The 25634-nt window shown below is 40.9% G+C and overlaps 2 protein-coding genes and 2 long non-coding RNA genes across 10 annotated transcripts in view; 1 reads left to right on the forward strand and 3 right to left on the reverse strand.

Annotated features, from left to right (window-relative positions):
- Positions 1 to 1374, reverse strand: part of DCUN1D1 (defective in cullin neddylation 1 domain containing 1) — a 34912-nt gene extending 33538 nt beyond the window's left edge. The window contains exon 1 of one of the 3 annotated variants that reach the window (XM_072807571.1): positions 1218 to 1374. Coding sequence is in view for 1 of the 3 variants with exons in the window: in XM_072807569.1 (XP_072663670.1) it covers positions 1235 to 1246 (12 nt within the window). In the remaining 2 variants the exon portion in view is untranslated. Of the gene's footprint in view, positions 1 to 1192 lie in introns of all 3 variants that reach the window. The other 2 variants (XM_072807569.1, XM_072807572.1) reach the window with 2 other exon arrangements.
- On the forward strand, positions 1012 to 25247 carry LOC140622074 (uncharacterized). Of its 2 annotated transcripts, XR_012021792.1 has the most exons (4): positions 1012 to 1473; positions 6887 to 6992; positions 12038 to 12215; positions 25044 to 25247. It is a non-coding gene; the product is annotated as an uncharacterized lncRNA (long non-coding RNA). The 2 variants fall into 2 exon arrangements; XR_012021791.1 differs by lacking the exon at positions 12038 to 12215 and having other exon boundaries at positions 1034 to 1473.
- LOC140622076 (uncharacterized) lies at positions 6888 to 23164 on the reverse strand. The gene is made up of 3 exons (XR_012021794.1): positions 22485 to 23164; positions 9781 to 9859; positions 6888 to 7359 (listed from the first exon to the last, which is right to left on the reverse strand). It is a non-coding gene; the product is annotated as an uncharacterized lncRNA (long non-coding RNA).
- MCCC1 (methylcrotonyl-CoA carboxylase subunit 1) overlaps positions 24583 to 25634 on the reverse strand; it is a 62093-nt gene continuing 61041 nt past the window's right edge. For all 4 annotated transcript variants that reach the window (XM_072807564.1, XM_072807565.1, XM_072807566.1 and 1 more), the window contains one exon: positions 24583 to 25149. In XM_072807564.1, the coding sequence (XP_072663665.1) occupies positions 25021 to 25149 (129 nt within the window). In that variant the 3' untranslated portion in view covers positions 24583 to 25020. The remainder of the gene's footprint in view (positions 25150 to 25634) is intronic.

The raw sequence follows: 25634 nt of genomic DNA on the forward strand, positions 1-25634 counted from the left end.
CTGAATGTGAAATGGAGAATTATTACCCAATCATCATTATTGAGGAAACATATTTGTTAAAATTGTCCTGATTATTTTTGAAATGGAAAAGTCCTGAAGATAAAGCATAAATTACAATATTTGATCAAATAAGGAATATTCATTAACATGTTAGTGTTACTTTTTGTCACGAAGTTTCAAATATTTAAGACTTTGAGGTTTTTTTAAGAACAGAATTTGTAAAGACTATTTCCTAAGTGACAATCTCAATACAAAATAAGAAGATGGAACCATGTAGCTGAAATCCACTATCCTCATTCCGTGTGTGTATACAGATAGACAGATGTGTATACACATCTATTGCTACATAGACAAATTAATAGAGAGTATTTGTAGGTAGTATAACTTTTCAAGGTAAAATATGCAACTATTTGAAAATGAATGTTGCTTCAGATGCTTAAAAATTCATGTTAAAATAAATATATTTGCTGATAAAATTGTTACAGTTCTGTTTAAAGAAACATGTGAAACCAAGGATTCCATACTTTTAAAATCTGTCTTTTAGCAAAGAGAAAGAGCAAACGTAATCTGAAAAGACAGATTGCTAACATTTCTGGTAGTTCATCTAGCTAAAATTAAGCCTGCAGGGTAACTATGTATACATAGTTACAGTTCAAAGGCACTAGTCTGGGATGCACAGCCACCACCCTCCCACACTTCACTTGGGTGGACTCAATTTTGCCCAACATTTACATAAATGTGCTTATTGCATTCAAGCTTGCCTATTTATAAATACGTAAGAGTAAATGAGACTGACCAATGCAACCTGTTTTAGTTTGAGTAAAACGTGGCATTTTGGTCTTATTGATCCAGAATTACAATTTTTTAAAGGGTGAAGCAGACAGGACTAGGCCTCAGGGACAGGGATGAGCCACAGTGTAGCTGCAAGGAATCTAACATGAGAGCCTGAGCCCTAAATTAATGCCTTACTCCCCAGAGTAGGGGAAAAAGTGGAAGTCTTTTGGCTCTCCTTTCCCTAGTAAGCATTATCAGTGCAGCCAAAGAAATGAATGACTGCCTGGGACTCTTTCCCCCATATTCTGATCTATTTGAATATGAATGCTTAAGTAGGACAGGATAAACCTTAAGGACCATCCTTAGAAAAACGAGCACCATTGTCCTCTTCACACAAAAGAGCCCACAGAAGGGTTACCTCTAAACCGAAAAGGAATATTCACCAGAGCCAGTCTGTCACCTCAAGGTACATGTGGATCTGTTGATTTTAGCTGCTCCACACTCATGGTAGAGGAATGGACTTGCTGTAACAGCTAGGACTGGAGGTCTGCAATAGGAAACCATCTGAGACCATCACTGATGATGTCACAATGTCCCACTGTCCTAAGGTGTCCATCCTGAACCTCCCTGCCCAGCCCAGCTTGATCCCTCCTACATGAGACTGCAGCTCAGCCTGGGTATCTGTCTTGAACAGTCCTGGTCAGTTGCAAAGAGTAAATTCATTGAAATCATAAAGGCTGAAATAGTTCTACAGGTAGTACAGTAGATGGTCCTCTAGAATCCGGAGTGTTTGTCCCTGGATACTTTGGATATTCTCACTAAGGCATTTGCCACTGATGATGACAGAGAAAAAGCTGGTGTTGGATCAACACCTTGCTTTCCTGTCTTTATTGAGTGGATAGCGCGGAAGGCGTGCAAATTTCTATGGGATTCAGTATTCTCAATTACAACATGAGAAGATGGGGCTGAATTGTAATAGGTTTCAATCAAATCCTGAGTCTGTTTGATTCCTTCCTGGTAGACAAATATGAGCTGTCCCGGAAGATTAGGAAAGTATAGCTTGTCCCATTCATTCACTCATTCATTCATTTCTAAGTATATGAAGTACCTAAAGTAGCACTGTATGGGAAATATAATGCATGCTGCAAATGTGAGGCACATAGAAATTTTAAATTCTCTAGTAGTAACATTTAAGAGTGAAAAGAAACTGGCTTCCCCTGTTTTGTTTTTAATATTTAACCTAAGATATCTAAAATATCAGCATTTCAACATCTACTCAATATAAAATATTATTGAGATAGCATTCCTTTTTTCATAGCAAGTCTTTGAAATCTGATACGTATTTTATACTTAAAGTACATCTTAATTGGGACTAGTCTCATTTCAAGTGTTTGGTTGCCACATATGGTAATAGCTACTTTATTGGCCAGCACAGGCCTATACAGTGTCTGGCCTGGAAATAGATGCTCAACAAATGGAAGAAATAAGTACTCTTACTTCCAGATGAAATGAAGTAATGAAATGAAAACCAAATAAATTGGCTATGTCTATATATAACCAATAGTAGTACAAAAATATTTAGTATTGGGGAAGCTAACATACTTCAACTGGAAAATTGGCAAGAGGTCAATATAAATTGTTAAAATATATAAAAATAATAAATATAGAAATGGTCAATGAATTATTTATATATGTTTATATATATGGAGTAAATGCTTTTGATACATATAGCAATTTAGGAAAATCACCTGTACAAATTTATAAATGTGTACCACACACCAATAATTGTCCTGACCCTGTCATCCTGTTAAATGCGATTTGTAAACAAGGAGTTTTCAATTGAAATAAGACATATGAAACACTGAAACACATTTCACAGCCACTTTAGAGCTTTGATGGTTTTTTTTAGGACTATACAGTAATACAGTACCCAATAAATAAATGCCTTTTTCTCCATTTACATTAAGATATGTCACTCTTTTCAGAGAAATTATTTGGGATGAGTGGGGAGAGAAGAGTTGGTGAAAGGGAAGATTTCTGTGCATATATTATAAAATTAAAAACAATATCGGAGTCAGATTAGCCTACATACAGCCCTATGAAAAAGAAAAAAATGAAAACAATCACAAAGAAGCTAATATTGTGAGATCATCATTTTCAAAATAAATCTACAGAAAGAGGAAGTCAATGAAGGAATCTACAAGTGAAGGCCAAATGGGTTAATGTGTTGTGAGAACCCTTCTGGACATTTGGGAAAGGAGAGGATCAGGCAAATTTCTTTAGTGAGGAAATGTGACCTGGCCACTCTCAGCTGACCGAAAGGAAAATGTTGTGGTTGCATATCACCACTTCGAAACAAAATATAATAAATTTTAGAGAATTTGATGAGGTCCCTTGATTTTGTTGACAGCCAGGCCTGCCAGAGGGGTGGGGGGGGGGCGTGTGGGCTGAGTGAGGAGGAAGGAGGCATGAAGGTCTAGGGTCAGGCCTGCTAGGTGAGTGCTGGTGACAGCACAATTGGCGGATCAGGTCTGGCTGGAAGGAACAGCCATTGGGAGGGGTCAGAAGAGAAGAAGGGATTATTTTCATTCCTGATCAATAGGATACAGCCCTGCTGAGTAACAACAGAGCTGTGAAATGTGTAAGAGAACACCTCACTCAGACTGGGCACATGTGAGAGGCCCACATACCTTGAGTGAAGTGTCTGGCTCAGAGCCCAGGATCTTCGTCCACTACCCCAGAGCCAGGTGTTAGGCTGATTTTTCAGTTGAGAAGAGTCTTAAGATGTGATTCTAATCCTTCAGATGGATGATTTCTCAAAAGAAGTAATGAATAGTGTTAAGTCCTTTACAGAGTGACTGTAGTTAGAATTTTTTTCCTGCAAGGTTACCTTTACATTAGTTAAAATTCAGATCCCTTGTTATTATTTTTACACGTGTATTACTTTTATATAACTTACAAACTGAGGAGTGGCATCAGCTTTGAAATTTGGAACCTGGCCCATGGGATACATGAAAGAGCTACGGACTAAGACAACTGTGTCCTAATTCAGCTATCTCCAGATGACTGGGCAAATCACACCAGTCTCTTGGAGCTTCAACTCCACTGACTGGCAAGTCTGGATTCGATAAATTCCTGATTTCCTTCCAGCTTCAAATCTGAGCTTTCTTCAGAAGTCTAGGAAGTATAATTGTTTTCCCTTGGTTATGTATTTCAACATTCATTGACCACCTACATGTCAGCCACAGTATGAGGTCCTAGAAATATAAAGAAAGAACCAAACCATCTTGGCATCCCTGCCCACCCACCCCAGGAACTCAGGATCAGGTGATGTGGAAACTCTGGCAGGTGGGAAATGGTGTCTGAGACGGTTGTACAGGTACTGCATCTGAGAAGCCTAGCAGGACTATAGGCAGAATGGGCTTCAAGTTACCTAAGTCTGTGCTGGACCCAGACTCTACTATTTTATTATAAAGGTGATGTTGGCATATTTTTTTTTTAAGATTTTATGTATTTATTCATGAGAGACACAGAGACATAGGCAGAGGGAGAGGCAGGCTCCCTGTCAGGAGCCTGATGCAGGACTCGACCCCAAGACCCCAGGGTCACACCCTGAGCCAAAGGCAGATACTCAACCACTGAGCCACCCAGGTGCTCTAATGTTGGCAAATTTCTTAATATGAATCCCTATTTCTTCATTTATAAAATACCTACCTAGAGTATTGTGTAGAGAGTAAATTAGATAGCAAATGTAATGCTATGGTAGGCACTTGCTCAATCGAGCGGAGGTAACATATGACTGGCCTTCTAAAGAATGAATACCAGTGAGTCTCAATCTGAGGTGACTTCGCTTGTTTTCAGAAGAAAGTCATTTAAAGTGATGTTTGGAAAAAAGCCTGTTACATTTGGATACTTCTTTAATCAAAATGCACCCTCAAGTAGAGTGTTGTGATTGTGCTTTATGTTTCATACGCTGAAAAATAAACCAAATCAACCATAATCATAACAAATATTAAGGTAACAGGATGAGGGAAATACTGGCTAGATAGTCAATTCCTTCTAACCATTATATCAGGGCAGCCCAGATGGCTCAGCAGTTTAGTGCCTGCCTTTGGCCCAGGGCATGATCCTGGAGACCCAGGATCAAGTCCCACATTGGGCTCCCTGCATGGAGCCTGCTTCTCCCTCTGCCTGTGTCTCTGCCTCTCTCTCTCTCTCTCTTTCTCTCCCTCTCTGTCTGTCTCTGTCTCTCATGAATAAATAAAATCTTTAAATAAAAAAATAAACATTATATCAGCACACAGATTCTTCTGGCCTTGATATGGCTTTGGCAACTAGAAACACTTTGAGGGCGCCTGGGTGGCTCAGTCGGTTAAGTGTCTGACTTTGGCTTAGGTCATGATCTCAGGGTCCTGGGATCAAGCCCTGTGTTGGGCTGCCCACTCAGCAGCGAGTCTGCTTGTCCCTCTCTCTCTCCCTTTGCCCCTTCCCCCACTTGTGCTCTATCTCTCTCTCAAATAAATAAACAAACTCTTTAAAAAAAAAATAGAAACACTATGATCAGTAGAGTGAGCTCTTCCCCAAATCTCAAAGGATTGCGATGAGAAGTTACAACAATGGTCAATGACTACTCGGGAGACATTTTTCTATCCCTTTACACTACAGAAGAGAAAAAGAAGGTGGCAACTTTCGCTTCTGTCTGTAATATATTAGGAAGTTTGACTTTGAGGTACTTAGGTCCTGGCATGCCATCTGTCTCTGCAATAGACAGCATCCCTAGAGAGGACCTACATGGGTTCTCAGGTGAAATATCTATTAGATTTTTGTGGTCAAACCAGTAGATATGACCTAGTTTCCATTTTAAAAATAACTTATGAAACTTGTTTCTCAAAAGGAAAAAAAAGAAATAAGGCAAAAATTACAATGATGCAAACTCTATTTACATGTCTATGGAAGCAAGGCAGGTGCTGTGAATTCCATGAGGGCATCACTTTCCTGATGTGAAACCAAGAACAGATCAAAGAAAATAAAACTGCAGACTAATACATAAATGCAAAAGCCTTTTAAAAATATTAGCAAACCAGGGATCCCTGGGTGGCGCGGCGGTTTGGCGCCTGCCTTTGGCCCAGGGCACGATCCTGGAGACCCGGGATCAAATCCCACGTCGGGCTCCCAGTGCATGGAGCCTGCTTCTCCCTCTGCCTGTGTCTCTGCCTCTCTCTCTCTCTCTCTCTCTCTCTCTCTATCTGTGACTATCATAAATAAATTTTAAAAAATATTAGCAAACCAAATTCAATAACATATGAAAGAATTATATACCATGATTATGTATGCCCAGGAATGCAAGGTTGGTTTAATAGTTGAAAATCAGTTAATGTAACATACCATATTAAAAGGATTAAGACAGGGGATCCCTGGATGGCTCAGCGGTTTGATGCCTGCCTTCGGCCCAGGGAGTGATCCGGAGACCAGGGATCGAGTCCCACATCGGGCTCCTGCATGGAGCCTGCTCCTCCCTCTGCCTGTGTCTCTGCCTCTCTCTCTCTCTGTATCTCTCATGAATAAATAAAATCAAATCTTAAAAAAAAAATTAAAAAAAGGATTAAGACAAAAGCAATACAATCATCTCAGTAGATGCAGAAAAAGCATTGAACAAAACCTAACATCCATTCATGGTAAAAATTCTCAACAAACTAGGAATATAAGAGAAGTTCCTTACCTAATAAAGGGCATCTACAAAAACAAAACAAAACAAAACAAACCTAGTGCTATTATCATACTTAATTGTGGAAGACTGAATGCTTCTTCCTATAATGGGAACAAGGCAAAGATATTTGCTCTTGACACCTCTAATCAACCTTGAACTGAGGTTCTAGCCAGTTCAATAAGAAAAAAAAAAAAATTTAAGATATCTAGATTAGAAAAAAAAGAGGTAAAACTGTCTTTATTCTCAGATGTTGTAGTCCTTCCTATACATAGAACACTCTAAGGAGTCCCCTGCCCCCTGCCTAAAGCTTCTAGAACACAAAAATAAGTTCATTAAGGCCACTGGATACAAGATCAGAATTTTATTTATTATTTTTTAAAGATTTTATTTATTTATTTGACACAGAGATAGAGCACAAGCTGGGGGATTGGCAGGAAGAGGGAGAGGGAGAAGCAGGAGCCTGGAATTAAAGACAGACACTTAACCAACTGAACCACCCAGGTATCCCAAGGTCAGTATTTTAAAGATGTGTTTCTATATACTAGCAGCAAGCAATCTAAAATTAAGAAAATAATTTCACTCACAATAGTATCAAAAAATAAAATACTTGGGAATAAATTTGACAAAAGTGAAAGATTTGTACCCTGAAAATTATAAAACATTGCTGAGAGAAAATTTTTTTAAAGATTTTATTTATTTATTCATGAGAGACACACAGAGAGAGGCAGAGACATAGGCAGAGGGAGAAGGAGATTCCATGCAAGGATCCTGATGTGGGACTCGATCCTGGGACTCCGGGATCACGCTCCAAACCGAAGACAGATGCTCAACTGCTGAGTCACCCAGGCGTCCCATTGCTGAGAGAAATTATAGAAGATCTAAATAAATGGAGAAATACCCTATGTTCATGGATTGAAAGACTCAATAGTTAGGATGGCATATCTCCCCCAAATTGTTGTACAGATTCAGAGCATTCCCTATCAAAATCTCAGTAAGCTTTGTAGAAGTTGATGAGTTGATCCTAGTATTTATATGGCAATTCAGCATCATTGGTCATTGGGGAAATGCAAATTAGAACCACAAGAGAACACCACACATCCACAAGAATGGCAATAATTAAAATGATGGGTTTTTCCAACTTTGGGTGAACATGTAGAGAAACCCAATCGTCATGCACTGCTGATGGAAGTGTAAGCTGGAAACTGTTAGAAAATAGTTTGGCAGTTTCTCAAAACTGAAAGTTACCTTATGACCCAGCAATTGCACTAGTAGATGTTTATCCAGAAGACATGTACAAGAATATTTAGAGCAGCATTGTACATGACAGACAAAAACTGGAAAAGTTCAAATGTTTATCAATTGTTGAATTGATAAAGAAAATGTGGTATATCCATGTAACAGGATACTATTCAGTCATAAAAAGGTGATTCTGTTTGGCTCTGTTTCTTCCTGATTCCTTACAAATCGGAGTCTCCCCAAGTTAAAAACAAGCCACCAGAGTGATATACTGTCTCCTAGCAGGATAACTTCATGTGGAAAATTTCCCAAACACAGAAAGGATTTTCAATGCTATTGTGGGGTGCCATAAAACATGACAAATATCCACTAATCTCTCTTTATTTTTTTTTATTTTTTTTTCACTAATCTCTCTTTAGAACCTCACACTTCTAGGGTCACAAGCTCAGAATTTTGACCCAGCATATTGAAATTTTTAAGGCTGAAGAAAATGGATGGGACAAGTGAACCAATGTCAAGGGCAGGCAATGCTTTGTATGTAGATCTACTCTCTTCCCCAAACACACAAAAGCAAGCTTTGTGCCCTGGCCGAGGCAGCAAAATTTCTAGGCATGGCTTGGCTACTTCCTTTTCAACTTCAACCTCCTGAATCCCCTCTCAACCACTCACCAGCATTCTGAGCTCCCGAGTTAGGCCCTCCAATCTGTCCTGCTCACCACTTCATTGTCCTTAAGGTCAGCGTCACTGTTGTTCCTTTGGCTCAAAAAATTCCAGTGGGCACTTAATGTTGATATCATCTCAACTCTTGAGCTTAATTTTCCAAAGCTCCATACTCTGATACAGCTTGTGATGGCTTGGAATGCATCTGACCTGTATTTCCCTGAGTTCCCTTTCTTGTGTGTTTTCTTTCCTTTTTTTTTTTTTTTCTTTTAAGATTTTATTTATTTATTCATGAGAGACACACAGAGAGAGGCAGAGACATAGGCAGAGGGAGAAGCAGGCTCCCTATGGGGAGCCCAATAAGGGGCTCCATCCCAGGACCCCAGGATCACGACCTGAGCTGAAGGCAGACCCTCAACCACCGAGCCACCCAGGCATCTCTCTTGCATGTTTTCTATCAGGGTGGGCCATAAGGCAGATTCTTGGAGATGTGGAGGGCAGAGGGAAACAGCCATTTTGTGGCTCACAAATGTGAGCTCAGCCAAATGTGGTTGATGTGCTGATTCACCTCATTGGCATGAAATCGCAACTAAGCCTGCAGCTTCTCTTCTTTGCCCTGGATTCTTCCTTCAGCTCCTCCAACTCCTGAGCCAGGCATTTGTGTTCGGCTCTGTGACAGAGTCTAAGCTTCTGTGGAATATCCTTGATACCAAGATCAGAGGTCACAAGAACAGACACAGCTTTCGGCCCATTCTTGGGGAATTCCACCTCATATTTGTGGCTTCCAGCCTTCTCTTGATCTCCTCTACATCCATTATCCCTTCCTGACTGCCTGTGGTGACCTTTAAGTTCCAGCACTAGACATGGAGGCAACACCTCATAGGACTGCTTAACCAGCTCACACAATTGTGTGAGACCAATTCCCTGGAACCAGAGATAGACAAGAGAGACCTCCTGGTTCTTCTGCCTCTGTGTTGGGATTACTCTTGTCCCCATCTCCCTATCTTTGCCTTCTGGGAGCCTTCTCTTCTTTCAACACCCAGTTCCTCCATCAAGCTCCCCAGCCCCTATAGCTAGAAGTGACAACCCCCTACACACACACACACACACACACACACGCACACCTGTTCAGCCCAAGAAGGCTGTTCAAAATCCCTAGAACACTTGGCTCATTTTCCCTCAACTTAGATATTTCTGCCCACATCATTTTTCTCAATTAATGACTAGACTGTATGTCCTCCAAGGCAGGGACCATGTGTCATTATTAGGTCTCCTAAAATATTTTCTACTGGCCTACCACTCCATGCAATGAACTGAATTGAACCGGACTGAAAACTCAAGGGGGAGAAGAGGTGGTTGGTAGGGAGATAAAGGGCTTCAAAATAAACCACTCATTTTACCACCTGCCTGTCTGGTGAGCTCACGTCCACATGTCAGCCTCAGGATGTCTCTTCTCTCCAGCAACAGCCAGGGACAATCATTCTACAGCAAGGAAACACAGAAAGAAAAGAATGTAAGAAAGCATATACCCAAAAAATTTACTAGTTCATGCAGTTTTATGTGTAATAATGCCTATCAATGAGAAGGGGAAAAAATCATCTTTAAGAAAACCTATTATTTTTTTGCTACCAAGGCTCTTTTATAGGAGCTCTGAATGATATAATTTAATGAGTAGAGCTATTACCCCAACTATAGTTTGCAAAGGTAGTAATATAGACCACAGACCATTTTCAGTATGTAAAAAAGTCTAACAGAAATGGCTTAGCTAAAGAAAAAAAAAAGCTTTCTATTGCTAATGAATTGAAATTCTTTCCTTTTAGCTGGGGCTATTTTAGTTCAAGGTGGTAATACATATTATTCCAAGCCTATTATGAACTACATGTGCTCTTTGATTACTTTTAAAAAATGGAGAAATTACTTGATGACTTGTTAATAAATACATGTGGTTTTGTTGGAGGAAAAAATTGTTTTAATGCCAAAAGTCCCTGTTGATAGAAATAATTAAGGAGAATCTAAAAGGTAAAGAGGTTGGGAACCACTACACTGCATATTTATATTAGAATAGATGTTAGAAACAGCCTTCAAAATATTAAAAATTTACTTTCTTCTCATTGATGAGATCATCCTGTACACTATGAATCTAAAATTTAAAAATGGTGGCATCAGATTTTCTATTTAATAGCAGTGACTTGGGTAATTACAGAGATATAATTCAATGAATGAAGGGGCAACAGTTTCAACAAAGAGGGAAAATAACAAAAGAAATGGCTCCTGAGAATATCGCAGGTTTATACTATTAGTTTCAATTTTAATTCAAAACAATTCAAATCAAAAGAAACATGAATCTCTTTTACCTTACTTGAAAAACTGCAGAAAAATTAAGCTTTTATTTTGTAATTTTCCATTTGCTTTACTGGAAGATTTTTTTATTGGGCTTTTTTTGTGTGTTAGTTATACACTCTATTGATTAATTCAACCCAATGCCAAGGAAGCAGGAATTGAGATGCTGGCAGATGTTGCTGCTTCTACCAGATAGAATATATAAGAGGAGAGCCAACCGGCTTCTACATTGTGGTTTCAATTAGAGCTTAGAGCGAATAAATTCATCTAAGAGAACTCAGGATCCCGCTGGCCCTGAGGAAATTCATAAGATGAATCATTTCTGTTTTAGTCCCAAATAAACATAGATTTTTAAAGTTCAAGCAGGGGTCAAAGTAAGCATGATTTCTCGCTACCCAACCTTTGTCAACATCTTCCTTTCAAGTGGGGGCCTGTAAGTAATGCAGGGCAGACCCTGTGAGCTGACCAACCAAGTTGGGTGGAGGCCGGAAAGAAAGACCAAGCAGGCCAGATGGGTAGGATACAGAGGTTGAGAGAGTCCAGTGTGCTGCTTGGTGGAACATTGAGGCTCCAGTCATATTTAGTGCTTAGATTTCACAGTCAAAGGAAAGCTAAATAAGGTTGTAAATAATTTATAAGGGTTTTTAAATATATACAAAAGTATACCAAATCACCCAAATGTACCCATAGCCCAACTTCTACAATTACCAACTCCAAGCCAGCCTTGTCTCAACTATACCCCATCCATTCCGATGGCCTGAAGAATTTTTATGCAAATCTAGGATATAGTATATTTTGTTCATATGTATTTCCACATCTCTAAAAGAAGGGGATTTTAGAAAAAAAATACAATACCATGAACTTCCCCAAAAAGTAACCATAATTCCTTAATATCTTTAAGCATCCAGTTCATGTTAATATTTCCTCAGAGTGCCTTGTACATTTTTTTTAAGAACATGAATTTTACTTAGAAGGTTAATTGACTCAGGTCTATGTTCCTGATTTCCTAAAAAATTATAAACTGCTTGGGGAGAGGGATTGTGTTTTGTTTATGCCTGCCTTTGAGTGTTTTGCCCATTCTTATGCCCAGATTTCACAGAAAATTAAGTAAATGTATAATAAAAGCTTTTTATGACTTTTCACATAATTAGATTCACAGATCAGAAAAATAATCACCACACCACTTGTTCAGGTTTTTGATAAATAGAAACAATATAGATGTTCAATTTCTTCTATTAAATTGGAATGAAATGTCATATAGAGCATAATTAGGCAATTGCAAATCTGCAACATTTGGCTACTAAAAATCTCTCTTGATAGCTATCATAATTTCTGACAACCCGAGGAAAGGATTCTCCAGAGAATGACCTACTCTGTTGGTTTTGGCACAATATCCATGGGGGTCAAAGAAATGTACAAGAACATCCCTGATAGGAGAAAAATGTGTCCTATGAATTTTAATGCAAAAGATCGAAGTTCTGTCTTGGATCCAATCAAGGTGAATAATTTTGAATATATCCATACAGGGATGGTCCCTTTTGTACCATCTCCCCACCTGCTTCCTTCTCTCACTTCAACTCTAATCCTGGTTCTTTTTTAGAGTGCACAAATGAAATACATGGGAAAAGAAAATTGAGGGATATGTATATCCTCAGGCATAGGACCATAATATGAATAAAGAAAGCTATGTACATCAAAATGTTAAGTGCTGCATTATTTTATAATAGCAAAAATAAAAAATAAATAATCTAAGATTAGAAGCATGGTTATATAAATTATATTTTATCCATTTACTGGGAATAGCTAAGGAATAATTATGCAGTTTTTAAAATAAGAATTATGAAGACCATGTACCAACATAGAAAATGCTTATGTGTGTTAGGAACAAATAATCAGGGTTGAAATTCTATGGAGAATATGATTTTTTAAAGAATACTTATTTATTTATTTGAGAGAGAGCAAGCCCAAGTGGTGGCAGGGAGGGGGATGGCTTGGGAGAGGGATAGAGAGAATCTCAAGCAGACTCTACCAAGCACAAGCCTGATGCAGGGCTCAATCTCACAACCCTGAGATCATGACCTGAGCCAAAATCAAAAGTCATGCATTTAACCAACTAAGCTACCCAGGTGCCCCTGGATAGTCTGACTTTAACTTTGTAAAAAGTGTACCTATAAATAAAAGATTGAAGGAAATAGAATAATAATGGTGGTTATGTTAGTGTGTGGAATTACACATGATTTTATTTTTTTTTTAATTTATTTTTTTATTGGTGTTCAATTTACTAACATACAGAATAACACCCAGTGCCCGTCACCCATTCACTCCCACCCCCCGCCCTCCTCCCCTTCTACCACCCCTAGTTCGTTTCCCAGAGTTAGCAGTCTTTATGTTCTGTCTCCCTTTCTGATATTTCCCACACATTTCTTCTCCCTTCCCTTATTTTCCCTTTCACTATTATTTATATTCCCCAAATGAATGAGAACATATAATGTTTGTCCTTCTCTGACTGACTTACTTCACTCAGCTACACATGATTTTAAAAATAGTATTTACCTGGTCTTTAGAATATATTAAATAAATACCAATTTCTTTGGTTGTTCTGTTCCCTCTACCTAACATTTAAAAAAATTGTATGACTGTATATTAAAATTTTTTATTTTTACTTTTTAATTTATTTTTTATTGGTGTTCAATTTGCCAACATATATAATAACACCCAGTGCTCATCCCATCAAGTGCCCCCCTCAGTGCCCGTCACCCAGTCACCCCCCAACCCCACCCACTAAAATTTTTTAAAGCTAAAAATAACAGTTAATGGCATTAAATTTAAATATTTTCTTTTTAAAGGCTGCATCCAGCTTATATATAAAACAATATTTATATTTTATCTTTTTAGTTTTACATATAACACAATAGTAAAAAAAATAAGATTAACTTTTAAAAATGATGAAATAAAACATAATTATTTTCTTTTTTTTAGTAAGATCTACATCCAGTGTGGGGCTTGAACCCACCACCTTGAGTCAAGAGTCACATTCTCTACTGAGCCAGCCTGGTACCCCTATTTTATTTCGTTCATTATACGTAGGGGTGCCTGGGTAGTTCAGTTGGTCAAGCATCCAACCCTTGATATGGGCTCCAGGTCATGATCTCAGGGTGGTGAGTAAGGTTGAGTCCCTGGGCGTGGAGCCTGCTTAGGATTCTCTTCTCGCTGCCCCGCCTCTGCCCTTGTGTCTGCATGAGCTCTCTCTCTAAAAAAAAAAAAATTTTTTTTTTACTTCTTCTACTTAAATACAATGTATTTAATAATGCAATGTCTAGCAGGGATCCTTACACTTTTGGGCCCTTGATAAATATTGACTGAATAGATTTTGAAATCATTCATTTATTTGTACATTCATTCAACAAATGTTTATTGAAGAATTACTTTACCCAATTAAATGTATATTTTTGCTGACTTAGAAAAGGGATAAACGTTTTGTCAAATTATGTAATATATGTAAAACTATTAAAAAATGTAAGTGAACACCCTAACAAATTGTTGTAAAATAAATCCCCTGGTATCCACTTTGTCTTTCTAACTTCACATATTTTTCTTTTTTTTTTTTTCTTTTCTTTTTTTTTTCTTTTTCATATTTTTCTTAAATAAAGTCCCTCCCCTTTGTAAAAGCCTCAGGACTCACATACTCTGGATCTGCCCCTCGGCAGAGCTATCCTGACTCTTAGATACTCTTTGCTTCCAGACAGATCATACAGTGTGACACTGTCCATTTTCCAATGAAAAATGTTCTATGTATCTCGATGAGCTCAAACCCGTGGCTGCTCAGGTAGCTACTGAGAGAGAAGAAATGCCTGACCTTTCAGAGGAGCGTGGTCGATGGTTTGGGTTTGGTTTTCATAGCAGTGGACCTCCAGTGGACAGCTGGCTTTCTCTTGTTTCTGAGACAGACAGTGACACATGGAGCAGGAGCCAGGCCAGTGAATCAATAACTAGTCCCTCCAACGTGGAGTTGCTATCGGAAGCCTAGCTTGTTAGGCATATAGAATATTTACGACAGATCTGAATAGTTTGCCAACATTTAAAAATCGAGAGATTTCATGTGAAAAGTTGGCTTTCTGTCTTCTTGTAAGCAATTGGAAGATGTGGCCCGTCTGGGCCCGAGTCCCCACCTGGCCTGGCACCCACTGGGTGGAGCTGAGGTACAGCTTTCTGAAACCAGACCTTCTCCCCGAAACCCTGCCACTTCGTTTAAAGGTGTTCTCTGAATGTTTGGTCCCTTTACACATTTGTGAACCCTGCTCTGACCTATTACCTTGTGTTGATACAAATTAAATTTAAAGAAAACAAGGAACAAGTTCCCCCGAAATAGTCTGAGTTTCTTGTCAATATTTCCCGAACACTTGACAAAAGTGCTAGTAAGATATTACCCCAAATGGAGTTAAACTATCTAAAGGCATTCGACGTGAATAAAATCAGAAATGTGCAAAGGTTCATCTCAAATGAAATAACTTCCTAATCAGAAGCAGTAAGAGGCAGCTAAACATAAGTATAGATTGGTGGTTCTTGAATTTCAGTATGCACCAAAATCTCACCTGGAGACCTTGTTAAAACAGATTGCTGGGTTGCATCCCAGTGTTTCTGATTCATTATGTGTAGGCTGGGAATTTGCATTTCTAAAAGGTTCTGAGCTACTGCCCAGACCACTGGCCCAGGAGTGTCTTTTTGACAACCACTGCCTCCTGTTACTCAAAATGCGGTGGGTCCCCTGGCAAGCAGCCTGGGAGCTTGTTAGAGATGGAGAATCTAGGACCCTCTCTAGACCAATGGAATAAGGAGCAGGTGCTTTGTAGGAACATTGCATTTGGAGATACACAGAACTAATTGTTCCCAAACCCTCCTGGTAAAAATTACCTGGATGTTTGTTAAATATACAGAATGCCAGGCCTTTCTCTTAAAAGTTCTATTCAGAAATATGTGTTTGTCAAGCACTCCAGGTGATTCCTATCATTAGGAACGTTTAGGGAAAATAACTTCATAGTGGTTTTAATAAATCGAAAGAATATGTTATTAAAATGGGGCCAAGCAAATGAAACATAGAAAGTAGGAAATCTCAGGAGAGAAAATTGGTAGCATGATTTCAGTCATTTGGGGGTCTTTATTTATTTATTTTTTTACTTAAATTCAATTAGCCAACATATAGTACATTATAGTACAGTAGGTTTCAGATGTAGAGGTCAGTCATTCATTAGTTGCATATAAGACCCAGAGCTCATCACATCATGTGCCCACCTTAATATCTGTTATCAGGTCACCCCATCCCCCCCACCTCTTCTCCAGAAACCCTCTTTGCTACAGTTAAGAATCTCTTATGGTTTCCCTCCCTCTAATTTTTTCACACCAAGTTTTCCCTTCCATCTCCTACAATCCTCTGCGTTGTTCTTATATGCCACATGAGTGAAACCATGATAACTGTCTTTCTCTGATTGAGTTATTTCACTCAGCTTATTACCCTCTAGTCCATCCACATCTATGTAAATGGTAAGATTTAATCCTTTTGGTGGCTAAGTAATATTCCAGTGTACATATATACCACCCCAATGTTTATAACAGCAATGTCCACAATAGTCAAATTGTGGAAAGAGCCTGGATGTCCATCAACAGATACATGAATAAAGAAGACGATGTGTATTATATACACATCTGGGACTTCTTAGCCACTGGTATGCATTTCTTTTTGGGGAGAGATGCACCAAACTCCTTTTATCTGGGTCCCTGCCCATCAAGAACCATTGTCATTATGATTTGGCTTCCCTGTGCTTTTCACACCAGGAGAAACACACCAGTCAAATCAATATGAGTATTCTGATTTGAGTGACAGGTACATCTTTCACTGTGAATCAAGAAGTCATCATTAAGGTGTTGATATCTTTTTCTGTGGATTCTATTAGTGTCTAAGAGAACAAACCACTTTTGTTTTAATAACGAAATCAAATTTCTGGGCATGTGTGTATGTTATTTGAATTGAAGAAAGGACAAATTATTTTGCCCACAAGGTTTTCTTATGTGGATATTCCCCTGCGTGGTTTTTAACTTTTTTATACATTCATTTAAGTCAGATTTTTTGAAAGCAGAATTACATTAACAAATAATAAGTCTGCAAAATATATAAGAAATAAAATATTTAAGGCAGAGTTGAGGAAATTGCCTTTTTAAAAAAGTTAGTAGTTGACACATACTAGTTTCAGCTGTAGGGCATAGTGACTGGACACCTTCATACGTCATGCTGTGCTCACCACAAGGGTAGCTACCATCTGTCACCATACAACACTGTTGCAATGTCATTGACTCTATTCCTTAGGCTGTACCTTTCATTCCTAGGACTCATTCATCCTGTATCTCCTACTCCCCTTCACCCATTGGCCATCCCCCACCCCGTCACTCCAGCAAGCATCAGTTTGTTCTCTGTGGAAGTTGTCTTTATTTTTTATTTTTATTTTTTAATTAGGCTCCATGCCCAGTGTGGAGCCCTATGCGGGACTTGAACTCAGGACCCTGAGATCAAGAACTGTGCTGAGATCAAGAGTTGGTTGCTCAACTGACTGAGCCATCTAGGTGCCCCTGGAAGTTGTCTTTAACAAATTCTTTCAGTTTTTATAGAGAAATAAATATTGGCCTCGATGAGTCATATCTTTTCTCTTAATCTGTCTCCACAATTCTCCATAGGAAGTGTGAAATTTTACCCTTCTACTTAAAAGACCTAATAACCATCATTGAATCTAATTTTTCCCAAATATCAGAGATTTCAGAAGTCCTTTTGGGAAGTATCACGTGGCCTGCTCCACTACATACCCCCTGCCCAATCCCAGTCTTCATCTGGGAAATTAACAAATTCTTCATCAATGTTGAAACGTGGCATTTCTCTTAAGGTTTTAAGAGAATGATCTTATTCTGGAAATAAGGCCACCAGAAGATCAGTTTGTCTGGAGGGTGTTTTTTAATTTGTTTTGTTTTTTGGTAGGCTCCATGTTAGACCCAAACTCACGACCCTGAGATCAAGACCTGAGGCAAAATCAAGAGTCAAGTCAGACATCCAACCAACTGAGACGTCCAGGTTCCTCTGGCGGGTGTTTTAATGTTAACCCCATTCTGAACAGAATGGTTTTTATTTCCAAGGTTCCAACTCCGCCTTAAGTTACACTAAGTAGGGTGGTCGAGCAAATAGCTCAACTGCGATTCTCTGGCCAAACAAGTGTGGGGGCTATGGTCCCATTAAGTTCTCCAGGTGAAGTTCTCAAACAGTGATGAGATATTCAACCAAGGAGGGGACATTTTCAGAAAATGGTAAGTTCTGGATGAGTAAAATTGCCGTTTCCCCTGCCTTGCTACTTCAGGAGGCAGCATTATATATAGAAAGGAGAGAATTTTTGGAATGAAAATTCCTGGTTTCAGTTTTGGTCCTAACAACTATGAGAAGTATGACTGTGTGGAAGTCACTTTCATATTCTCAGTTCTCTCAAATTTCTGTGAGGACAATATTGGTAGTTCCTCCATTGGTGATAAAATACCAGCACATCATAAAAATGCTTTATAAATGTGAGTTATACCTTCAAATGTGTTTTTAGGTTACTTTTTCAATAATGCATTATTAGATAGCCTCTCACCAAGCAATTTACTTCTTAGGAATTTATCCTCACAGAATTGTGTATGTGCAAAATGAAATACTGTCAGGTTTTTTGCTGCACCTCTCCCCCTTTTTTTGGTCATAGTAAGGCTTTGAAAATAAATGTCCACCAATAAGAGTCTGGTTAAATAAGTTATGTCCATTTAGTAGGACAAATGGAATACCTTGCAGCTGTGAAACAGAATAAGGAAACTCCCTGTATATTGTTTTTTTTTTTTTTTTTTAAGATTTTATTTATTACTCATGAGAGACAGAGAGAGAGAGACAGGCAGAGGAAGAAGCAGGCCCCATGCAGGGAGCCCAATGCAGGACTTGATCCTGGGTCTCCAGGATCAGGCCCTGGGTGGAAGGCAGGCACTAAACCGCTGAGCCACCCGGGCTGCCCCTTCCTGTATATTGTTATAGAAGGATCTCGAAGATACACAGTTAAATAAAAAAAAGCAGGGGTGCCTGGGTGGCTGAGTGGTGGAGTGTCTGCCTTTGGCTCAGGGTGTGATTCTGGAGTCTAGAGATTGAGTCCCACATCAGGATCCCTGAATGGAGCCTCCTTCTCTCTCTGCCTGTGTCTCTGTCTCTCTCTGTGTGTTCTCACGAATGAATAAATAAAATCCTTAAGAAAAATAAAAAAATCAGGGATCCCTGGGTGGCGCAGCGGTTTAGCGTCTGCCTTTGGCCCAGGGCGTGATCCTGGAGACCCGGGATCGAATCCCACGTCGGGCTCCCGGTGCATGGAGCCTGCTTCTCCCTCTGCCTGTGTCTCTGCCTCTCTCTCTCTCTCTGTGTGTGTGACTACCATAAATAAATAAAAATTAAAACAAAAGAAAAATAAAAAATAAAAAACTTAAAAAAGCAAAGTGCAGAACTTGATCTTGATTGTAGAAGGTAGGATATTGGATGATAGAGTTGTATTGGTTTTGAGCATATAAAGAAACATTGGAAGGATACACAACAAATAATAGTGACTAAATGTTGCCAGGGGTGAGAAGGCTGTGGGTAAGAGGGAGATTTTCTCTGTATGCTGTTTAGTATATATTTTTAGATTTTGAACCATTGGCACATATTAGCTATTCAAAAATTAAATTAATACTTACCTGAGAAGAGACTAATGATATCTACATGGCCAAGGAACTAAAGACCTGGGGGACTTATTTTGCATATAGATCTTCAGTAGTTGTTTGACATATTGTATTAATGTGGAATTGACTGTGGGCAAGGAGTGCAATGGGTGTGGCCTACAGAAGCATAAGGAAGGTTGAGGGCAAGTGTTGCCCATTGCGGATGAGGCAGCCTGCTTAGAACGGCACATCAAAAATGGAAGGTCTCGGGATCCCTGGGTGGCGCAGTGGTTTAGCGCCTGCCTTTGGCCCAGGGTGCGATCCTGGAGACCCGGGATCGAGTCCCACGTCAGGCTCCCGGTGCATGGAGCCTGCTTCTCCTTGTCTGTGTCTCTGCCTCTCTTTCTCTCTCTCTGTGTGACTATCATAAATTTAAAAAAAAAAAAAAAAAAAAAGGAAGGTCTCGGTGGGGCCAGATGGACAATAGGAGAACAAACTTAGGCAGGATGCCAGCCTGAATTATGATTAACATGACACCTGCCTGCAGGAATAGGGACAAAACCACAATGCTTTTTATGACACAGGTGGTAATGATAAAGGAGTAAGAATAACCAAGAAGAGAGAAACGCCCCAAGTTACCTTTTGTTGTTGTTTTTGGTTTCTGTTTTGGTGGGGGCAATGGGTTTGGAATGAGGATTATTTCTAATCTAAACAAAGAGTTTAGCACCAAGCCAATGAGGGGTGGTATGTGCAGAGAATGTCGTTAGCCACCTTAGGAGAGAGGGAGCTGCATCAGGGCTGTGACCTGGAGGTTTAAGGGGCAGGCACCCCCCCTACTTGCAACTCACTGCAGGAGACTAAGTCCATTAGAGTCAGATAAATGTCAGGGTGACAGGGCAATCATTGGTATCGGCTATGATCTGCTACCGATTCAGGCACCCCTGGTTCCAGAAGGAATAGTGTCCCCAGGGTTATTCACAGTGGGGTGGGGGGAGCAGATAGGCAAGGCTTCTCCCACCCAGCCTGTGACTGTGAGAGCTGAGAAGCGTGGGCCGAGCCTCCTGGGATGCCCTATACCTAGAGGCTGGTGGAGGAGAACCACGACCCCAAGGCTGCCGCTCCCTGGGGTCAACCTTCAGGGCGCAGTGTGTCACTAGCAGGAAGGCACTAATGACCCTAGGCTCCCTGCTCTGGGCACGGAGCAAAGCATTTGGGGACCTCCATCTCTTTCCCTCTCACCACACAGTTTAAATCACATTTTCCTCCTCCTGGGTATTTCGAAGCTTGGTGTGAGTATCTAGGAGTGCTTTCAGAGATCCTCTGATGAGAGGTGCAACGGCAGTGCAAGGTATTACTATCAACACTGTAAAATATTTTAACCACAACAGAGTGCCACATGGGGACAGAACACAGATGCACATTTCAACTTCTAATATTCCTCAGAGGACTATTCGAGGGCTAAGAATGGTAAGTGCAAGGGTGAGAAGGGAAGCCAGGCAAGGAGGAAAAACAGAGCGAGTTCTGCTACGTAAGAGGCCCCTCATCTCTGCTGCCCCACGGAAGGGGTGACACCTGCTCACGCGGAGCCTGAAGCCGGACGAGGAGGGTCCCCCCTCCAGCGCCATCTACACACACGTGACCCCTGAAGATGGAGCAAGTCTGGTCCATCCCCTGTGCATGAAGCAATCTGCTTCCGGGCATGCTGTCCCATTAGCACGCAGGCTCTCCTGCCAGCCTGGCAGCCGCCGTGGCCGAGAGAAGGGACCGTGGAGTCTCCCCCAGATGCGCCACAATCTGCCCTCACTGGACAGGTTTCTGGGTGACACTGGAGCAGGCTAGAGCTAGGAGAGGGTGCAAAGAGTGGACAGAGGGATGCACGTCCAGGTAGGGTTTTTCACCAGCCCAGTACCCAGGGATTTTGCTGGTAAGGATGAGCAGCTGAGCTGAACCCAGAGCAGTTCCTTCATTGCTCTAGAGCAATAACTGCAGTTAAAAATTAGAACTACCAGTTGCGTGAAAACGATGTTTCAGGCACAGTGTAAAGGCGACCTGTGCATTTTCTCCTCTGACTTCCAAAACAACCCTTGTGGGGTAGTGTTGCCACCCTTATTTTTGATGAAGCTCAGAGTGTAAGTGACTTTCCGCAAGACGCTACCAAAGGTGGCAAGGCAATGGTCTGAACACAAGAATTTTGACTCCCAAGGCTGGTTTTTTTTTTTTTTTTCCCCAAGGCTGTTTTGACTACAACGCTATGTGGCCTCCCCAGTGATTGAAAAGCAACCATCAGGGCTCTTAACCTTTGTCTTCTTCCTTATTCCAGGCCTGAACACAATGCACCCGGAATGCTATTGTCAGATAAGGTAGCAAACTGCTTTCTTCCAATCGTACAGCTCAGGTTTTGACCCGCGCTTGCAAATGGAGGTCATCCAAAAGAAAAGCTACTTTTAGGCTGTGGAAATGTGCACCGAGCTGTCTCCTCCACCTGGCCCATCCAGCCCGGGCATCTGTATCTGGTGCCTGGTTAGGACTCACAGTCTCCGGTCTCTTTCCACTTTCTAGTCTGTACTCCAGACTGTGGACAGAAACAGCTCCGAAAAACATGTTTGTTGAAAATCTCCAGGACTCCCTACTGCCTCCAGAATAAAGTCCTTTCCCTGCTGGGCAGCCACCTCCTCAGCCCCTCTGGGCCGCAGCCCCTGTGATCCAGCCCAACCTGGATCGCTCCGTGCCCTGAACACCAGCGGCACTTTCACGCCTTACTGTTATTATTAGCCCTTGCTGGTCCCTTTCCCTGCGACGGCCTTATCTTACCTTCTCTCTCCGCTGGCAGATGGCTGCACTCCAAAGCCCGGTTCAGATGTCACTGCCTCTCCCTTGGCCTCCCAGCCCCAAGGAGAATTACGCCACTCACCTGGCCCCTGCCACAGCACCTAGCACGCAGGTGTATCATACTACCAACTATAGTACATTCTTCTACATAGCTGGATCCTGCTCCCCGTTAATGAGGGGAGGAGCAAAAATCATTCCTTACCATTTCGGTTTCCAGAGGCCCTGGGAGATACGGCAAATGCTTGGTCTTCAGAAGGAACAGATGCAGTCACACGCAAAGGAACTCTGCTCACACAGCCACGCAGTTGGTGATGCTCTCAAAGAATTCCACCAATACGTGGGGAACTGGGCTCGCGGGCTTTAGATTCCTTCTGTGTGCGTTATCTATCATCAACACAGTCAAGTAACAAGGAAATTGAGAGCTCAATCTTGTTCCACTGAAAGAGATGAAAAGGGGAAAAATAGCAACCTCAAATTTCCACCAGAGCACCTTTACTTTTCCCTCTTGTAGAGAGTTCTGTTTGGATAGCGGCAAAGCCTCTGTTGCTAAAAAAATATAGGTTTAAAAAGCTCTGGTTGAAATGGCCTTGTCCTTCATTACCCCATGCCTAATAAAAACTTCTTCCTAAATGATTTCATAGGCTCTGGTTTTTTCCTCCTCCATCCATGTGCACATTGCTGCCAGATGAAATTTTTAAAAATATTTTTTTTTTTTTTTTTTTTTTTATGATAGTCACACACACAGAGAGAGAGAGAGAGAGAGGCAGAGACACAGGCAGAGGGAGAAGCAGGCTCCATGCACCGGGAGCCCGACGTGGGATTTGATCCCGGGTCTCCAGGATCACGCCCTGGGCCAAAGGCAGGCGCCAAACCGCTGCGCCACCCAGGGATCCCAATTTTTAAAAATATTATTTGAATTATGAAAAGTCTACATGTAACATGTTAGTTATGAAACATAATTGTGTGATAAATATAACCAACCAACCATTCAGCCCTGTAACATCGCAGTGGTTTGCATGTAGGTCTATATGCCTCACCGGTCTCAACCCCTGGCCTAATACCTGAAGCTAATCCCGGTCTTTAACTTTATGGTTCCAAAACTCATCCCTTGATGTTCTTCCCGTTTATTTTGTTGTTATGTGGTATTCCGTTGTGTGCCACACCAGAGTTATTTACCCCTTCTCCCGCCAACCAGCTGGGATTGTTTCCAATGTTATGGGTAATGTGGCTATGAACATTCTTGGAGCACAAGTGCATTTGCGCATTTCTAGAAGTTAGGTCATAGGGTATGCAAATATGAAGTAATGTCAACGCTTCTTAAATGGGATCTACTAGCCAAATTTTCGACAAATCACTGTTTTCCCTGCTAAAAAATAATTCAGTGTAACTGCTACTTCCAAGATAAAATCCAAAAGGGCTCTTCCACGCCAGCTGGTCTGGCCCCAACCTCAGTTTCACACATTTTCTGTTACAGTCCCCTAAGTATCTCCCACTCCAGTTGGGCAGATCTGTTTTTGGATGTAGAATACACCTTGCTCATTTTCTTTTCTTTCTTTTAAGGGGGGAGGGGCAGAGGGAGAATCTTTTTAAAAAAAAGACTTTGAGAGAGCATGCCAGCATGCACCATGCACTGTGAGTGGGGGAAGGGGCAGAAGACGGAGAGAGCAGACTGAGCTGAGTGCGAGCCCAGCGCAGAGCCTCATCCCGCCACCTGAGATCATGAACTGAGCCGAAATTAAGAGCTGGACACTTCACCAACTGAGCCACCCAGGCGCCCTAGGAGAATCTTGGGCAGGGTCCATACCCAGTGTGGAGCCCCATACAGGGCTTGATCTCATAAGCCTGAGAGCATAACCTCAGCAGAGATCTAGAGTCAGATTAACCAACTGAGTCAGCCAGGTGCCCCAGGAAAATTACTTTCAATTCCATCATGTTTCCAGACTTGCATCTGTCTCTGAAATATGTCTGTTTTCATCATGATTGTAAGTGGGAAATAATTTAAACTTTTTCTCTTCTAGTACTTCTCTTTTTTATCAACTTGCTACCCACTTTCCTTTTTTTAAAAAAAGATTTTATTTATTTATTTATTCATTCATTCATTTATGAGAGACAGAGAGAGAGAGGCAGAGACACAGGCAGTGGGAGAAGCAGGCTCCATGCAGGAAGCCCGATGTGGGACTCGATCCCGGAACTCCAGGATCAGGCAGATGCTCAACCACTGAGTCACCCAGGCATGCCTAGCTACCCCACCTTCTAAAAGACACAACAGTGTATAAAATTTGAGGCAGAAACAAACTATATTAGCTTCTTTTTTTTTAATTTTTTTATTTATTTATGATAGTCACAGAGGGAGAGAGAGAGAGGCAGAGACACAGGCAGAGGGAGAAGAGGCTCCATGCACCGGGAGCCCGACGTAGGACTTGATCCCGGGTCTCCAGGATCGCGCCCTGGGCCAAAGGCAGGTGCCAAACCGCTGCGCCACCCAGGGATCCCTATATTAGCTTCCAATAAAAAAGTATAATTCAATTTATTAGTATGAAATATTTTGAGATAATTTATTGTGTTTGACCCCAGTACATGATCCTCAAAGACAAAAATGTGTTTTAGCCTAGCCATACAATCATTTAGTAAAACTGCTGTTTATTAGACTCTGAGAAAAGCAGGAAGGCACTTTCTCTTTTTGGTGTAGAGATACTGTATTTAAGATACTGCTTAACTGGACATTTCTTTGATGGAGTTTATTCTGTTTTTCTTTTGTCAGACTCCTCTTCCTCAAATTCGATTAAAGGAGCATGTCTGTTGGCCTGAGAACCTTCTTTGTAGAACACTTTCTTGATCGTGCCATCCTTTGGAGCCTTTATGGCATGCTGCAAGGACACAAGACAGGACAATGATTGCAATACTCCTGAAGACTGAGCGCATACTAAGGCAAGAGAGATGAAAAGTGAATAATAAAGCCAATTGTTACTGATGTTTCTCAAGCTTTTTTATACCACAGCACCCAGAGAAAATAATATTTTTATGGTGTCCTTTGGGGCTGGGGTGGGGGGGTTACTATTTTGACGTACCTGTAACACATTCAAGATCACTGACTGGGAAACTCTGGCTTAACTGGTAATTCGCGACAAGTTTCACTTGAAACTAGAATCTCACTTGAGAAGCTGTCAAAAACTACTGACCCTCGGGTCCTACCCCAGGAGATCCAATTCAACTAGTCTAGGAAAGTAGTTTTGAAAAGCTTTCCCCATCAGATGATTGTGATATGTGGCATAGGCTAAGAACTACTGGCCTACAATTTCCCACCATCTAAAAACCTAAACAGCTCATCTAGTTTGACCGAGGTTTTTACCTT

The sequence above is a fragment of the Canis lupus genome, chromosome 31 (genome assembly GCF_048164855.1).
Source record: "Canis lupus baileyi chromosome 31, mCanLup2.hap1, whole genome shotgun sequence".
In the NCBI taxonomy this organism is placed as follows: domain Eukaryota; kingdom Metazoa; phylum Chordata; class Mammalia; order Carnivora; family Canidae; genus Canis; species Canis lupus.